The sequence below is a fragment of the Takifugu flavidus genome, chromosome 13 (assembly GCF_003711565.1).
Source record: "Takifugu flavidus isolate HTHZ2018 chromosome 13, ASM371156v2, whole genome shotgun sequence".
Classification (NCBI taxonomy): domain Eukaryota; kingdom Metazoa; phylum Chordata; class Actinopteri; order Tetraodontiformes; family Tetraodontidae; genus Takifugu; species Takifugu flavidus.
The window spans coordinates 2,143,273-2,160,155 of NC_079532.1; the positions used below are offsets into that span (position 1 = coordinate 2,143,273).

General features: G+C 43.6%; 1 protein-coding gene across 4 annotated transcripts in view; it reads right to left on the bottom strand.

The window, feature by feature from the left end:
• Positions 1-16,883, bottom strand: part of furinb (furin (paired basic amino acid cleaving enzyme) b) — a 50,897-nt gene that overhangs the window by 2,681 nt on the left and 31,333 nt on the right. For all 4 annotated transcript variants that reach the window (XM_057053110.1, XM_057053107.1, XM_057053108.1 and 1 more), the window contains 9 exons: positions 9,509-9,597; positions 8,017-8,189; positions 4,963-5,175; positions 3,951-4,051; positions 2,496-2,599; positions 1,540-1,657; positions 1,215-1,394; positions 899-1,026; positions 348-476 (listed from right to left, as the gene is read on the bottom strand). In XM_057053110.1, the coding sequence (XP_056909090.1) occupies positions 348-476; positions 899-1,026; positions 1,215-1,394; positions 1,540-1,657; positions 2,496-2,599; positions 3,951-4,051; positions 4,963-5,175; positions 8,017-8,189; positions 9,509-9,597 (1,235 nt within the window). The remainder of the gene's footprint in view (positions 1-347; positions 477-898; positions 1,027-1,214; positions 1,395-1,539; positions 1,658-2,495; positions 2,600-3,950; positions 4,052-4,962; positions 5,176-8,016; positions 8,190-9,508; positions 9,598-16,883) is intronic.

A 16,883-nucleotide genomic window follows, 5' to 3' on the forward strand; every position in this document is an offset into this window, starting at 1 on the left:
GCAAAATGACAGAAGCCTAGAAGGACGGAAGCTTCCAGCCTTCTTCCAGCCTCCTCCTCCTCCTCCTCAGCAGTTGTCAACATAGCACCTTTTGCTCTCCTTCCCTGCTGCTCCTCCATACGTTCTACCACGATTTAAACTATTGCCACATACGGCAATCTGCATATTGTGAGAGCAAACAGATGCCCGAGAAGATTGTAAAACAGGCAATCCGAACTGGCAACATTTGCTTTTCGCAACTTGGTTGTGACGGTCTGACGGAACGCCTGTTTAGTAACAACGACCGTGAGCCAGCAGTTACACAAACGAGCCCGTTCGTCTGAAGCGGCTCCGCTTCCACGTCTCACCGATGCAGATCTGCTGAGCATCGAAGGTCTTGCAGCTGTTGTTGGACGGCCGAGGGAAGTCGAACGACGAGGGGTTGGCGGCGCTCGGCCCGGTGCCCATCAGGACGAGGGTGAACTGACTCAGCACACCTGAGACGGATGGAGGGACAGAGAGAGGTGGGAGAAAATCTACACTAGATAAATGAGGCGCGGGACATGATGACGATGTGGAGGTGGAAGAAAAAAGCAGCGCCGGAGGATAATCAGCAGACGGTTTTATTCTGCACCTCATTTCCCTGAAAACTGCCAGGAGAGCTGGAGGACCTAATGCGTTAACCCTTCCAGACGCTACCACGCGTCCCTCTAATTCCCTTATAGATGCCATTAAAAGAATCTGCCAATTTTAAAGATGAGTGGTTTCAAATCTGCTTTATTTCTCAGGGCCGCTCCCGACATGTGACATCAAAAAGGAGGAAAAACTTTGAGTTAGAAGAAGCCCAGTTAATGACGCCACCAGTGTGTTTGATATCATGTGTCTGGACTGGACAATTAATGCAGAGGGACTGAGTTACCATAGTCACGGTCGCTAACTGCCGTGTTCTCTATTTCCAGGGTCCACTCGCCCTGAGGCTCCTCATCCCATGAGTGCGTGGTCATAAAAGTCCAGTTGTTGAATCCCTCTGAGGAGAAGTCATTGGGCCTGAAAGAAAAACATCAAGTGCTGCTTTGGTTTACATCATTTCTTCTGGGGCTGCATACAAAGGTAGAACCAAGCTCCATAAACTAGCGCACACACACACACACACACCACACACACACACACACGCAGTGTGTCAGCAGAGGGGACGCGCAGACAAACAGACTTTTATTGTGCTGTTTACTATGTACCTGGGGAACAGCAGGGTGGAGCGTGTGCCCAGTGGGCTGATGAGATGAATGGCCAATTTCCCTCTCTGGCTGTGGGACAGACTGAGGCGAACCTGAACGTGTTCCAGACAGCTGACGAACTCTGGTCGTCCCCAGCAGGCGTCCACGCTCTTGCTGAACACCAGCTTGTTGCCTACGTCTCTGCAGGTTTGACAAGTGGAGGGGATGCGGGTTAATGGTGTGTGGCCGCAGAATGGCCTCGCGCAATGGCGGCGCCTCAGCTCCGAATAGAGTCCCGCTGACATCTATCAGACTGAGCAGTAAAAGTGCCTGAAAATTCACTAACCGTGGTTCTGTTAGCATGGGATGAACACACTGATGCTGTGGCCCAACTGTGGCCCAGTTCTTTGCCAAAGTCACCATTGCTTTGGCGTCCAGGAGCCCGTAACCGTAGGAATGGCTCACTGCAGAGAAACGTGCAGGTAGTGGTATTACGCAACAGGCGACGGGAGAAGCATCGGATCACCCACATCAACAGTCTATTTTCAGCGAGGTCGGGATCAAGCCAGAAATGTGACCTTTTTTTTTTTTGTCTGTGCTCATTCCACCTCTGCTAAGACGATCACTATCTGGAGAACAGCAGCCAGAGACGATGTCCTGCACGTGGAACCAAACTCGAGCACAAAAGCAAACGTTCCTCCAAAAGCTGAAAAGGCAGCACGTCGACTGTAGTGTGAAATGTAAATGTATATATTTAAATGGCATAATAAGCCATAAACACAGCCTCCATCCCCGCTGTCAGGGTGCTAATGGCATGCTAATAAATTAGAAATGCAGCAAAAAAATAAATAAATTACAAATAGCTCTATTGTGGTTTTCTGACGTGCAATAAAAAAAGATGTTTAGAGAAAAGAATATATATCATTGTAACATGCGCGGCATGTAATGGCTTTAATGTAATGGCTTTTCTGCTGGAAAGGAACAGCTATCTTAGTTAGCTAGTGCGTGTCTGTCAGGGGATTCTGGCTTCCCTCCCAGTTTGGAGGAAGGGAAAGAAAAGCCAAACACTCTGGAGTAAAATACCAACATTTCTTGATTGGTTGATATTATTACACACAGAAGTTGAGAGCAAGTCTCTAAGGATTTGGAACTGCACTGAGCAGAAGCCAAGATGTGCAATTCAGGGATGTATCAATGATTCATGTGCTTATAAAATGAGGAATTCTCAGAGTTAAATATGTCCTATTATGTATTCGAAATGGAAGCAATGCGATCCAGCCCGAGCCTGATGACAGCCCTTACCTCTGCGGCCCACGCCGTTGCTCTTCCAGTCTGTGGCGCTGAGGTGCCCTGGCTGTGAAGTTCTCACCACCAGGTGCTGCATGTCCCTCCAGCTGAGGTTTACACTACACAAGAAGAAAAGTGGAGCAGAACACTGGCTGTCATATCACACCTTAAGGGATTATGAGGAGAATCAGTTCCTGCTCAAACTGTAAGGAGAGGAAACCTGGTGAATGGACAGATTAGGAGTCTGAACGCACGGTTGAATTGTGATGTCACTGCGCTGCAACCTCACAATGCTGAGTGTTATGTTATATAAGAGCTCAGGGGAGCCCGGGAGGATACATCAGTGGAGCAAAACAAAGGTACAAGCTCACATTAATAGTTTGACACCAGTAATAAAGCAACACTGAAATCCCATGTGCAGTGGGGTCACAATAACACAGTGCTTATAAAATGGCGGATGGCTGTCTGGCCTCTATAACGACAGTCTTTAATGAGGTCTGGGGACGGGGGATGGAGTGGAGGTCACCTTCAACACAGTCAGCTATAATCTCCATTTATATATTTATTAAGAGAGCATCTTTTGAAAGACTGCCCCCGAGGAAAGAAACACAACACTTGGTCGGTTAATTGGTTAGCGCCTGGTGACATGGGTGCAACAACATGGCTGACAGACAATGAACCACACAACTGCAGCGTGGCGTGTTGCCTCTTTGTGAGCGTGCGCATCAAACGTCCTCTCGTTTGTTATTAATAGACAGGAGAGCCCACTTACTCAGTGTCACCTCAGCTGAGCGTGGAGGTGAAAAATAATACAAACCCAGGACGCCAAAACGCTCTACCTATTAAATGACGGAATTTCAATGGAGCCGCGGTCTCATAAAAGAAGCTGCCATGTTATTACTGCCGCCTGTCAGGCTGCAGCAACGCTGGTTGGCTGTTGAAGGTGGAAGAGTCTCTGAAGGGTGTAGCTTGGCTGTCACTGCAGCTCTACTTACAATGCACTGGAGTAATAAAGCTGCGAGGATGTACGCCAGAGCTGAAAATTACTGCTGAGGTAAATTTCGCATTTGATTTGACTCAAGCGTAAATGGACTGGGATCGCGCTTGAGTGGAGCACTGTTGAGTGATAAGAAGACTTAATGCACACAAGCTATGGCTAAAGATACAGTCAGATAGAGAGTAGTCTGGAAGTGCTGACTGAAACTGGGATTCTGACACCTGGAGTCCTGGAGTGTGCGATAATGAGGCATTCTGGAGCATTAAACCCTTCGCTGCCAACCCTGCAGGTACTGAGATGGCTGTGTGAGCTGCACCGGTTGATTTGTCAAGCTAATTAACTGACGATCAAAACTCTAATGTGTCGAGATGAAACTTTCTAGCCGGGAACACAGAAGAGCAACGCAAATACACGCTGTAACTAAGTATTGATATTCAGAAAACGAATCCAGGAATAGCTCACTGGTCACTCACTTGGCCTCCAGCGCCAGAGCGATGATCCCAGCAGCGAGCGGCGCTGAAGCAGACGTCCCAGTGTGAGAATCTGTGCATTTCTGCCTCAGGTCTGTGGTCACCTTGGAGATGGGTGAAAGGACAGAGAAAAGTGAGGAGAAAGTAATGCTGTGAGGACGGCTGGGCATTGACTTTCCCTGTGTTGTTTTAAGTTCATGTTGAGAGCAGTGAGTGGTACAGATGGAGAAGTAGCAGCTTTGCCTGCAGCAAGAAAGAAAAAGGATGGAGGGGAGGGAGGTTCAGACTCGGTTCTAAGGATGTCTCTCAACGCTCACGGCTAGGACAGGCATGCTCAGTCCAGCCAGGTCAGGTGGCGGTGTTGGGGCCGAGATGATGTGCCTTCACAATCATCACTGCCAGAGAGCTAATGAAGCCTCTCTGGGTCACATGTCAGGGCTTGCTACAGATGAGCGGAAGCCAGAGGGCACGGCGAGCCGTGAAGGTCGCTGGCGCAGTTTTTGTTTCCCGCTGTTTGGTGCTGACAGACCGAGGCCACAATCCTCATTATGAGCAGAAAGAAAATTAGTTGCTAGAGGGACAATGGTGGCACAGTTGTGTTGAGAGGGACACTTGTTAGCTTCTAAACTAAACAGCACCAAAAAAGAAATTGGATTTTTTCTAGTGGTAAAAGTGACCACTGAGTTGCATGAATCCAAAGCATCTGCAGCAAAATGACACGCTGATCCAGTTGATAGGCTGAGCCCGTCGCCTGCAGCAGAGCTCAAGTGGATTTCAGACGGTATGACAGAGTTACGCTTGTTTTACTCTCTGTCCCCAAGGCGAGACTTTCTTTTCTTGTGCTGGAGTTGACAAGCAGCTTAAAGCTAGCGCGTGGCATCTCTTAGCGTTTGTCATTTGTACTCACTGTAGGCTTTACATCAGTCATGCTGAAAAATAACCAGATGCTTTAATTCTTTTTGGAGGCCCTTTTGAGATACATTTTCAAAGTGTGAATGTGTGTTTGTACACCCACTATCTGTTTCTCCCCTGGGTTTCCGGAGCTGAAGGTGGTGGCGAGGGTGGAGGAGCAGGGCTCGCTGTACCATGGCACGCTTCCAGACTGCGTGGTGCTGCTGATGGACAGGGTGTAAATGCTGTTGGTGTAGCCGTCGCAGTTACAGTTGTCCTGCTCCCGACCGCCGTTTCCGGAGGCCCACACGAAGATGGAGCCCAGTCCGCCACGTCCCTGCGGCACAGAAACACGGAGCCGTGACCCACAGGAGTGAAAAGACGTTAACAAGGAGGCAGAAGAGTGGGAAATTGCCTTTTACAAATGTGTTCAACTGACTGTTTAAACACAAAATCTTTGATATGATTTAACTGACAAGGAGCTTTATGACACAACTGTTATTGTTTCATCATAGCGTCGGATGACCTGTTGCATCACAAGGTCATGAAATCTACTCAAGCTTAATACTTATAGAGTCTGCTGAAATTCTCACACACACACACACACACACACGGACAGTTGGTCAGGGAGATTGGAATTGTCATCTTAAATGTTCTTCTCTAATTTCAGCTTAAATTCTATTGCCTATTTAAGGGGCAGAGTCGTGGTTCACCTTTATTTTGTTGCTCTCCCTGTGGGCTGAAGACAGATGCAGCTTAAGGAATAGATTTTAAATGGACTGTGAACATCTAATTTAATTAAACATCCAAACAAAAATGCGGCGGTTGTGAAGTCAGTGCTGCCGTTTCCTCTCCGTCGTTATTTGCCATGTTGTTTAAAAATCTAATTAAATCAGGCGCAATCCTTGATCAAAGAGTGGAATCAGCAACGGGAGCTCGGTGACACTAGGAACAACACTGCAAGATGAAAGCTTCTTCCACTTACAACTTGAACTGAGTAGGAGGATAACAGGTTCATTTTGGAGGACAGCAAAAGCAGAAAAAAATGAAGAGTTGGATGTAGGAGAGAGATAGGAGAAAACCCACGTGCACAAAGGCCTAAGAAATTAAGTAAGTCCTTTTTTTTAAAAGCACTAAAGAGAGTCACTGCTAGCATCAAGGGAGACAAGGTCAGTAAAATAGATGCATACAAGCACCTCGGGATCCAAATGAATAAAACGGAAATGCTGCCTTGCACTTATAGGCTTCTACAAAGCAACTGTGGAACCATCTGTGACTAGCTTTACTGGGTTATGTAGGACAGAGAATAAAGCAAATTATGTAGTGTCATCTTAGCAAAAACAAGGCCCGTGGTGGACTGCTGTGTTTTAAATATTAACTCCAAAGGACCACAACATTAACCACCCACCAAAACGGACATCAGTGGATAGGAATTCATAGACTCACTCAGACAAAGCTGAGAATATAACAGCTGCCGCTCCAGATGCTCAGTATCAGTGTGTGGTATTATTGTTGTCAGTCAGCAGTGGAAACAAAAAGCTGCAGCACTGTTTTTGCCTCTCCGCTTGTAAGATTGCGACTGTCTGTTTTGTTTTCTGCCTGCTCGCGTCTGACCGACCTGTACGAGAAATCAAAGTCCTGTCGCATCCTTCACCGCCCGTATTTGGCTTCACAGAGCAGAAAACTGCCAAAAACTCTGCTTTCATATGGCTGTTGCTGCACACCAGCCCAACCACACGCTGCATTTGTCTGCTGAGGGGCCTCATTTTAACCCGAGCTTTATAATCATTTATTAACACCATTAACCATTAACACCATTAACACTTCAGCTTATACAAAGCCATTGGTTGACAGTCTGGAGGAAAAGCGTGTGCCGCACGCTGCAGCTCCCGCTGAGGGTCTTGCCGCTCTAATCCTCTCCAGTCTTGCAGCCCTGTTTGTGACCTGATGCCGCCTTTGCTGCAGGTTACAGAGACCAGCCGATAATACTCCAGCGCCGCTGGCTGTGCGACTGCCAGGACGACACTGGCTGAACCAGAAAGGTCCCGTTGTGCTGATGGCAGGAGGTTTTTCCTCACTGACATGCTGACGTGTATAGCACTTTAGATTTTTTCTAACACTGGAAGCCTTTTTTTCCACAGAACAGTCGCATTATTTAACACGCTCACTGTATAAACGCATATGTGCGTCTGCCATTAAGATCGCTGTGAAAGTCGTCTGCAGACACATCACACACCGCACTCCCGCACTGCAAATCATACAAGGAACGAGAATGGGATTTAAAAATCCTCCTTGACTTCATCCTTTTGCCTTTAAATGAAATAACCTGCACATTAAACAGATGGGTGAGTATATTATTCTTAGTTCAAAGGAATATTTGATGTAATGGGAAATCTGCCTGCCTGACCTATAGAGCACGACTGAGCTGAAAAAAAGTGGAACTACCGTATTTAGCTCAGCGTAGCGGGAAGACTATTTCAATAGCTTCTTTTTCAACACCCTTTCTATCCTCCTCTATCAGCTGTGTCTGGTCTGCACAAAAACCGAGCTGTTAAAATCAACATGGAGCGGAGCCATTTTTTTAAAGATAAGAAAGCTTAGATCAGACAGATTTTGTTCCTGGTGTGTCAAATTCTGTCCCTGAGCCTTTGTTGATTTATTGTGGTTCTTCCTGAACACATATCATTCAGTCAATTATGTTGCGCTGCTGTATCCATTTCCTGAAAGGCTCTAGCCTTTATATCTGTTTTAAAATACTTTTTGATAACGATAATGACACTGAAATAAGATAACCAAGGGACAGTTATGCAACTGACCCTTGTATGCCAGAATGTTTGTCACGCTGCATTTTTAATCGAATAAAGACCTGTTAATCTAGAGGTAGGAGGAATTCGCTACTTTTGGAACAAGCCAACAAGCTTCTTTACCCTAGCGACCATGTTAGTGCCAATTGGATGAGAAAGTTAGAAATTAAAATTATTTGAGTTATAAAGAAACACACACAAAATCAGCATGAAAAACAAAAACATGCCAAGGAGCTGTGTGTGTGGTTTGGTCCTACATTCTCACCTTCTGAGTAACAAGATGACAAAACGCCTCAGATGCTATCGTGGATATAGAGAGATATTACTGACTAAAATAGAAGTAAGCAGATTAAGGACACAAAACTTGACCTGACCTTGGTGATACCCTGGAGGAAAGCTTCCTTAGCCAGCTTGGCAGGGCCATCCAGGGACTTCCCATCATCCTCTGGGCCCCAGCTAGCGCTGTAAATGTGGATGTGCTGAGGGTTGAGGCTGAGTGAGTGGGCTTCTACGATATCTGTTACCTCTCCGTCCAACATACGAACTCCTGGATAAAAAATAAAAATGGCATTGAGCTTCAGATTATTTCAGCAAACATGCAAAAACACAGTCCCTGTGATGCTTTTCTGGTGTATTCTGGTGGGCCAGTCCCACACACTTCACAGGTGAGGCAGCCCCAGATCCAGACTGGCACAAAGAGCATTTAGCAGGCAGTTATAGCCTCCGGGTATCTCAAACGCCATCGTTAATCATACCTGTACGCAGGCCTGTCTGAGCCTTTGAAGTGAGCGTCCTCAGATCACTCCTCTGAACATTGTGATTGTATAGAGGCATAAAATAAACTGCCCTCAGATAAGATCCATTTGTAACAGACTGGATGGCCCAAACCAGATCTCAGAGGCAAAACCAGGACAGATGATGTCCAGATTAGGACTTCAATGGCCCATTACAGAGAAGCAGCACAAAGTGTGGTGGTGCAGATGGAGTCAAAGCTGTAATTGCCCTGTCAGAAATTTTATTTATACACTATATTATAACGTATAAAACGTATTTAATGAGGAAAACCACACTAGGTTTAACACTGTAATCTTCATTTGTATGGACTGGTTTGCAGCAGTAAAATGTCAAATCAATTTTTCTTCAGCTTCCTGCAGTCTGCAATTCCTTACACTGACAATGCTCTGCTACTTGCCTGCAGCCCCCCTCCACCCAGAGAGGTCCAGACTGCAGAAGGAAAAGCAGCTCTGTGTGTGCATTAAAATTAAGGTCAAGTGCAGGTTTTAAACACTAATCAAAAACCAGTGCTTGGTACTGTACACGCAATCACGCCAGCACATTGGAATCGCTTTAGCGCGTGCAGACCCAATCACAGCTGTTTATAAACAATCTGCTGACCCCCCACCGTGAACAGATCCACATAGGAGTTATTTATGAGAGCCTCTGCGCTGCTCTGTCGACAGATGAGCGATGATGGAGAGGAAGAAGGGGAGTTATAGTCACATCTGTGAACGGGGCCGCTCCTGGCTCCGCTGAGTCTTGTTGGCTGCCATTGTGTCATTGACGGAGTGTTTGGGTGCCAAAGTTACTAAAAACCTCTTTGGAATATTTGATTAAATGCAAAATATTTTCACACGCAATCAATCTATTTCAGCAAACCTGTGTGCATCTTTTAGAAGCATATTTAGACAGACTGACAGCAGCAGCACAGTCGGAACATTTTCTTTCAGCCTGATGATTCCGTACCAATAGTTACAGACATTCTAAAATTTTGTCCAGAACATGATTCAAGATGGTTGGCATTTCCACATGTATACAGATCTCAAACCCCAAATGCAGTGTAGTTCTTAGAGCTAAAATGATGCTCACCTCCAATTTTAGCGTTAAAGGCCACACCCACGCCACACACTCCGTTGTTAGCCGCAGCTGCAACCTCACCGGCACACCGTGTTCCATGTCTGCCAAAACACAAGAGGAAAAGATCAGAAAGACAGTTAAGAAGAAAATAATTCACATCAGGGGGACCTAAAAAAAACAAAAAACAACCCAGAGCAACAGTGACAAATTAGTAGTTGTGTCTCATTGAATTGAGCTCCGCTTTAAACAATACTGAAGCCAAAGTGCTGCTTAAAATACACCACAATCTAGAGAAGGTATTAAAAGAACCCCAGTGGTGCTTTTGTAAGTGGTGCAGCAGCAGAAACAATAAGTGTCAGCAAGTGTGAGACACCATCTGAATGAAAGAAACAATGAGGGAACACAGCCATGCAGAGCCTTTGTGGTGACCACGGTGGATAATTAGAGTAGAGCTCCAGAATGACACGCGCCTTTAATCACCCATTGTTCCGACCTTGTGTTCTGTAAGAGAACGTCTGTCGTTCCACGGTGTCTTCTGTCACATTTGTGTGTTATTGCCGTCGTCAAAGAGTAACTGTAGTTAAAGGTGATCAGGAACCAAATGAGTTTCCACTGCTGCTTCCTCTCTTCACCAAGCAGAAGGTGAATTTAAATACTGAAGGAATTTGTTTTATGGATTAAAGTTTATTTGCACTTCCACTATTGACTCGCTCCTCTTTAATGCAGTTCATGCAAGTCTACTACAGTAGTTTGCGATTCGTGCATGTGCCAGTCTAACCATGAGGAACTAAATCAATAGAAACCCTTTTTATCACCCTCTACAGAGAGTCGCGGCTTTCCTCGGCCTCCTTCTGCGATAAAAATATTGGAAATCCATCTTCTTTCACAGTGAAGTTTCGTAGGATGAAGGAGAGAAATAAAAACCTGCCTACGTTTCAATTTGAACAAAATAAACACTGAAGACAGATGTTTGATTTTGTTTCAATGACTACCTGAAGTGTTTCATCACCTTTATGTAACAAAGCTACTTAGGAGTCACTATGGAAGCTGAAGACGCCCTTGTTTTGAATCTGCCTCCCAGGGTCAGAACCTGGCTGTCGCTCCAGCTGGGATGTTGATTAGAAGAAGTGCAGCTCTTGATACATTCAACACCCAATAATTCACACTTTCAAACACTTCAGCACTGATGACCTGCTGTGGATTTTAATAGGCAAAAGAAGACAAAAGTGCAGCTGGATCAATTTGCAGTGCAACCTACATTCCTGAGAAATTATTTATCACATCTTCACAGTTGCACAATTATTTTCTAAACAGTTGTCATCCTACTTCACCGGTCTTATTTTTGCCACTTGCCGATGCGCCAAAGGCCTTGGCACAAACTGCAGCAGGGTGTAATAGATCACAAACAGAAAATTATCATGACTATCACGAGGTGAAAGTACACTGTTTTACTGCTAAATAGCTTATTTTATGCTGTGCAAATGGCAGCAGTCAGAAGAAAGTTGATGGCCCTCCTGGGAACAATTTCCAGGAGAACAAAATGAGACCCTGCACTTGTGACAAAGGCCGGTCTCTTTCAACATCACAGAGGAGGTTCAGTGGAAAGTCATCAAAACGTTGAAATGATCCAAGTCTTTCTGCTAATAAATAAATCAAGCCAATCGGTTGATCCAGGTCGCCTCAAGGCACCAGCAGTAGTGTATTGTCAGTTTTAATGAACCTCAGCACAGCAGGACATCACGCCTGCACCACCTGAGTGCCATTTAAATGATCGAGGAGAACTTGGTATTAATTGGTATTAATATAAATAAAAATCACCAGCCTAAATCAGTCATCAATCCAAAAACTGCAGATTGGTTAAAAACAAACACAGCGACTGTACAAAGGATCTAACCAATGTGAAATTCAGGACAAAACTGAACTGACAGCATTTTAAAATTTAAGACATTAATAAAGCAGGAACCTCTTTTGTGAGGACAGAACAGCGTGTTTGGGGAACTGTGCTACACACTGGCTGATCAAAGATGCTGCATTACGGAGCAACACATTGCCTCGCAGGTTCAGACACACTCATGGGAATATCGGATTGAATAATATAGCATTCAATTAAAGTGATGCAATAGTTTTATTTTAAGGCTGGACTGGGGACTAAACTTAAATTCCCTTCACAAAATCTGCAAAGCAATGAGGTGTTGAAACGGGCACATTTTATTTGGCAGCCCTGCCAAATTTGCATCGGGGAAAATTAGAAACGAAATAAATTAATTGAGACGTAATTTTCTATTACTGTTTAATAAGGCCACAGAGAAGCGAATCACTCATGCTGAGCCAGAACATAAACAGGCAACAGCAGGACTAGCCAGATGGCTTTGCCCAAAATACTACAGAAAACACTATGGACAAATTTACAGTAGGATTCCACTGTCAATATGACAGGGAACTGAAAAAAAAAATTGGTTGCCTATAAACCATACAGAGATTTGATTTCTCTGTGTTTCTCAATATCTTCATATTCCATATATGGTTTTGCTATAAAGCTAAAAGTCAAACACGAATGTGAGCTAAAATTGTCTTCAAACAGCTTCGGCTGCATGTGTGGCATCAACCACACATCGGCAAACCAAACCCAGGAAGTGTGGACACAGACGCGATGCCTGGGGATTCAGCCAAGATGGGATTCCTGAGGCCTGGAAGTGTGTGTGTGTGTGTGTGTGTGTGTGTGTGTGTGTGTGTGCGCACATGAGTGTTGGCGTCTGGATGGAATTGAGCTCCAAAGGCTAGATAGTTTAATATATTTGGGGAGGCTGATGTGCCAGGGCAGATAAAATGGTTTCTGACAAACCCACATTTTTTTTTTCTGTCAGATTCCCATGAAATTAAATGATTTCTCAGACAATTTACTGGTTGACTCAATCGATATTCTCGATCCATTTTAACTGGACTGGGAGATGTGTCACGATAGCTCATGGGGTTAGGGGTGTGCGCAGTTCTAAAAACTTGGAAGGTTATAGGCGAGACGCTTAAAAGCATCTAGAGGCTCCACAAACAGCAGAACCTCATCTCCACAGAAGACAATAGATAGAATAAATCATTGATATGAGAGTGGGAGCACGTCCAGACATCCATGCTTTGCACAACAGCCAACAAAAAGACCCAACAAAGCTTTAACAAAGTTTAGATGAAAGCCTGCTGATCTACAGATGCACTATTTACTGACAATGTGACCTCCTTTATCTTATCAGAGACAGAGGGGACAGATAGAGACTGAGGTAGTGCCATTATCGCTCGAGCTCAGGACATGACACGATCCCATTTAACCCTCAGACCACTCCTCAGCAATTTCCTGTACAGAAAAAAGCACCCAAACTTACTCTTACCTAACACAAAACATCTTTTGTAACATAACACTCATTTGACTGCTTATTGTCATTATGAAATAAACTAATAGAATAGGAAAAACTTCCATCATGTTCCATCTGCTTTTATGCTTGTTGATCATCTCAAAAATTTCAAACCATTTTGGACTTTTGGGCAAAATGTAATTTTAGAGATTAGTGAGCAGCTACAGTAAATTAGGGTTGTGATTAATCTGTGTTCTGCTAAAATGAACATAGACAAAAAACACAATGAGGCATTTATTGCTTGTATGTGCACAAGGATAAAACTCATCGTGTTGTCAAAAGAATTAGGTTACTTTGTTTCCAGAGGAGCAGTGTCCTCCAGCAGGTCTGATCCTGTGACTATGCCAGAGGGTGATTATTACACCGTGCCCACAGACAAAAATGCTGTTTTCTTCTTCTTCTGCTTCACGAAATCCATAATTTGTCACAAAGGATTCCTTCTGACAATTTAGAGCTTCGGAAAAACTGACTTGCATACATAATTTATCATTATGCTAAATTAAGGAGCACTAGAGGTGAAGGGGGAATATTTTTTTATGTGGGTACCAGTGCTTGAATGGCCACATATTTCTAAAGGTTTATGAAAAATATAATAAATACAAGTACGTGCAAACGACTCGGGAAATAAACCAGTGTTCCAAACTGAAGGACTTCAGCTGATCAGTAATGCTGAGCTCTAACTCTGTTTTTCTTTGGGGGGGGGGGGGGGAGAAATAGCTTATTTTTCAATATTTTTTGAAAAATATCTCAGGAGAAAAACAGGCCACGAACAGAAAGAATAAAATGTAAGAGTAAAGCCCCTGCCAGCAAAACAGAAAAAGACAGCTTGCTGTTTGGGACATAAACATGTCATGTACTAAAGAATGAAGCAGAAGAGGAGAGGCAGACTCTGTGTAGGCATCAGAAACAGGGAGAACTCTGCAAACAATGATTGATAATCTGTTTAAAGGGGGGGAGTGCATTTATGTTATCTTATGTACTCAGCTTTTATTTCTTTTTCCATACTAACTCTGCCTCCAGCCAGCAAATGACTGAGAAAATAATTGTTTTCAGACTGTCAAAGGCTTAAAACAGGAATTGAACACACCAATAAACCTTACCATGTGTGGCACTTCCGAGTTGAAGTATTTAAAAATGTTACCACAAAAGCATCTTGGCCTAAAATGTCTCATTGGGAACGTGAGCAGTGTAAAACATTAAACGGGCTGAAAAAGCAAGAGAAATTGCTCTCTGGAGTTGGATGACTTGCCCTCCCTTAATATTTCAGCTTCATCTCTTAAATGTAGTGAATTAACATCAATGCAGTGGCAGTGCAGAACACGATTATGAAAACATGTTTGGCAGCATTTTGCCAGAGGCCTAATGTTTAAAGTAAATATTCCACCGCATGATTGCACCTGTTTTTTCTTGTTGCAGCAGCAGCAACGCAATCCTTCAAATAAGTATTCAAACAGCTCCAGAGGGACAACTCGTACGACCTGCAGTCAAGCTTTTCTATTCTACAGTCAGTAATTTTACAAATTAAAAAAACTATTAGATTGTAGAGGAGGAAAACCATGAAGTAATGTCCAATTGTCATTGTTTTATTGGCTGGATTCTTTCTCTCAGATCCACAGTGTAAACTACCTGTTTTTTATTTTCCAGCTTGGTTCTTAATTTCTAAATTTGGAAGCATGTCGCTTTTATGTGGAGCTACACAGAGAGTGATGTGGGAAACATTCTAAAATGTCTTAAAACAAATATTCGCACAAATATCGCTCCAGCACCATTCATGCACCTCTGCACTCAAGATGGCGTCCCTCAGGGAATCTGAGCATTTTGGAGATGGTCTTGCTTTTAATACATCTGCCATTATCTTTCAGTGATTCAGCAGCACTCTTATACGTAGGCAGGTTTAAGGAAGTAACACTAAAAATGTAGAAAAAGCAACACAGTTCCAGCTATCATGCAGACAACAGAAGTCTATAAGGGGAAGAGAGAAGTCTGCACTAATATTGACTGCTCAGTGCTTCAGCCATTAATGTTTAAAGATGATCCAATTCCATCTGTCAGCACTAGCTCACGAGACTAAAATTTCCAAAAAGCAAGTTTTTCTTTACAAATATTAGAGCTAATTTTTGGAGCCTGGAGATTTGATTTGCTGGCAGTTGCATTGGTCGGGTAAAGATTAGGAGCAGCAAGCCAGCAGAAGACAAGCAGCAGATGAATCTCATTATGTCCTTAAGACGTAGTAAAAAGGGTGTGTTTACCATTGGATTGTGCAAATGTTGCATTTATTTATTAACAGTGAATCCCTGATGATTAAATATGTTCTTTCATGGTTGACTGTGACTCCATGGTTGAGAGTTCACTGAGTGATTGAAAGGTAGGAATCTGGTCCATAGTTTTTACACATCAAAATATCTTGAATCCTTTAGCTTTTGGTGTGTGAACTATAAATAATTACAGTCCACAATCTGAGAAAAACATTTTTTGGTCCTAAATAGAGATTCGTATGATCATTTGACTATGACTTCCCATGGTCTCCATTTTGCCAATATAATGCTTTAAAAATATGAATATTACATTGTTTATTGACAGGTTTTGACCAGAAAGGAGGAAGAAATCAATCCTGCCTGTCTGCTCTCAACCAAACATTGAGGCTCCTGTCTCACCCAGAGAGAGAGAGACGGAGGGAGAGAGCGAAGGAAAGAAGACAAACACTGTCAAGATAAAAAATAAATGGCCAAATTGGCAAGGTTTCAACCTGGCTTCCAACTATGACAACTTTGATTAACAATATTTGCCAGAGCTGCCAACTAACACTGACACAGAGATGAGGATTCAGAAATCAGTCTTGCGTGTCATCAGTACAAATGAACTCGCCATCACGGATACAGAAAATGCCCACCTCCGACTCTTTTGCTTATTGTTGCCTGATGAATATATTCATATAATCTCATAGTGAGGGGGTTGTGTGCACATTATTCAGACAGCTTGTGTTTCTCCGTGGTGATTAACATAAATCATGGATTATGATTTGGCCACAGGTTATTCCAAACACTGCAGCTCCAAGCATGTGCACACCATACACACCTATGCTTTTTACTCTGTACCCCAATAGAATACGCTGGCAATTTCATCGACTTGGACGGTGCATGGATGCAAGTGGATTTCTGCGGGTACAGTGCAAGTGGGAGATGAACTGGACCAGAGACACAGCATAATCTCCTCCAGTAGTGGTTTGTTCCATCATCAGGACAAAGAAGGATCTGTATCCTGACAAATAGGTGTTGGTTCACTGTGCCTAGCTGCCCAGTCTGTTGGCCCAGAGAACAAACAAACAAAAACAGCTGATGCCACCCTCTTTCAAGATGAAGTATAAACTGACGATGAATTGATCACATTACAGATAAGGACAGAGAAAACAGATACTTCATCCACAGCTGATGCTGTTTAGAGAGGAAAACCAACAAGGTTGAATCTCTTTCATTTCAGAACAGCAAAATAATTCCTCAGTCTCTAATAATTGTGGACACAATTATTCCATCAAACACAATCGCATGTTTTTCTCGCTGTACTAAATCCTCCGTCTCTGTTCGGCAAGTGGATTCTCTGCTTTGAAACAAAACCCAACGGAAAGCCACCATAAAAGGAAAATTGCCTGGTGTTCTAAAAAGAAGAGATTTGAGACAATTCCCTTTCCACATTTCAGAAGCAGTTGTTGCTTCTCATCTCCTGCAGGAAGATTGGACAGACAGCCCTGCTGTTTATTAATGGGGTTGACAAAAGGTTCCATTTTTTTTAAAGTTCCCTCCTTAAACCATGTTCACAATAGTTATATGCAAGCAGCAACAACCAGAATAGAAGAAAGGAACATGGAGTTAACAGCTTGTAGACCAAGGAACTTTAACTACCACTGCAGAAACTGGTTCCATTGAAGCAAGTAAAAGAAGAAAAGTGGAAAATGTTTCAGGACTGTTCAGAATGACCTAACCAGCACTTTT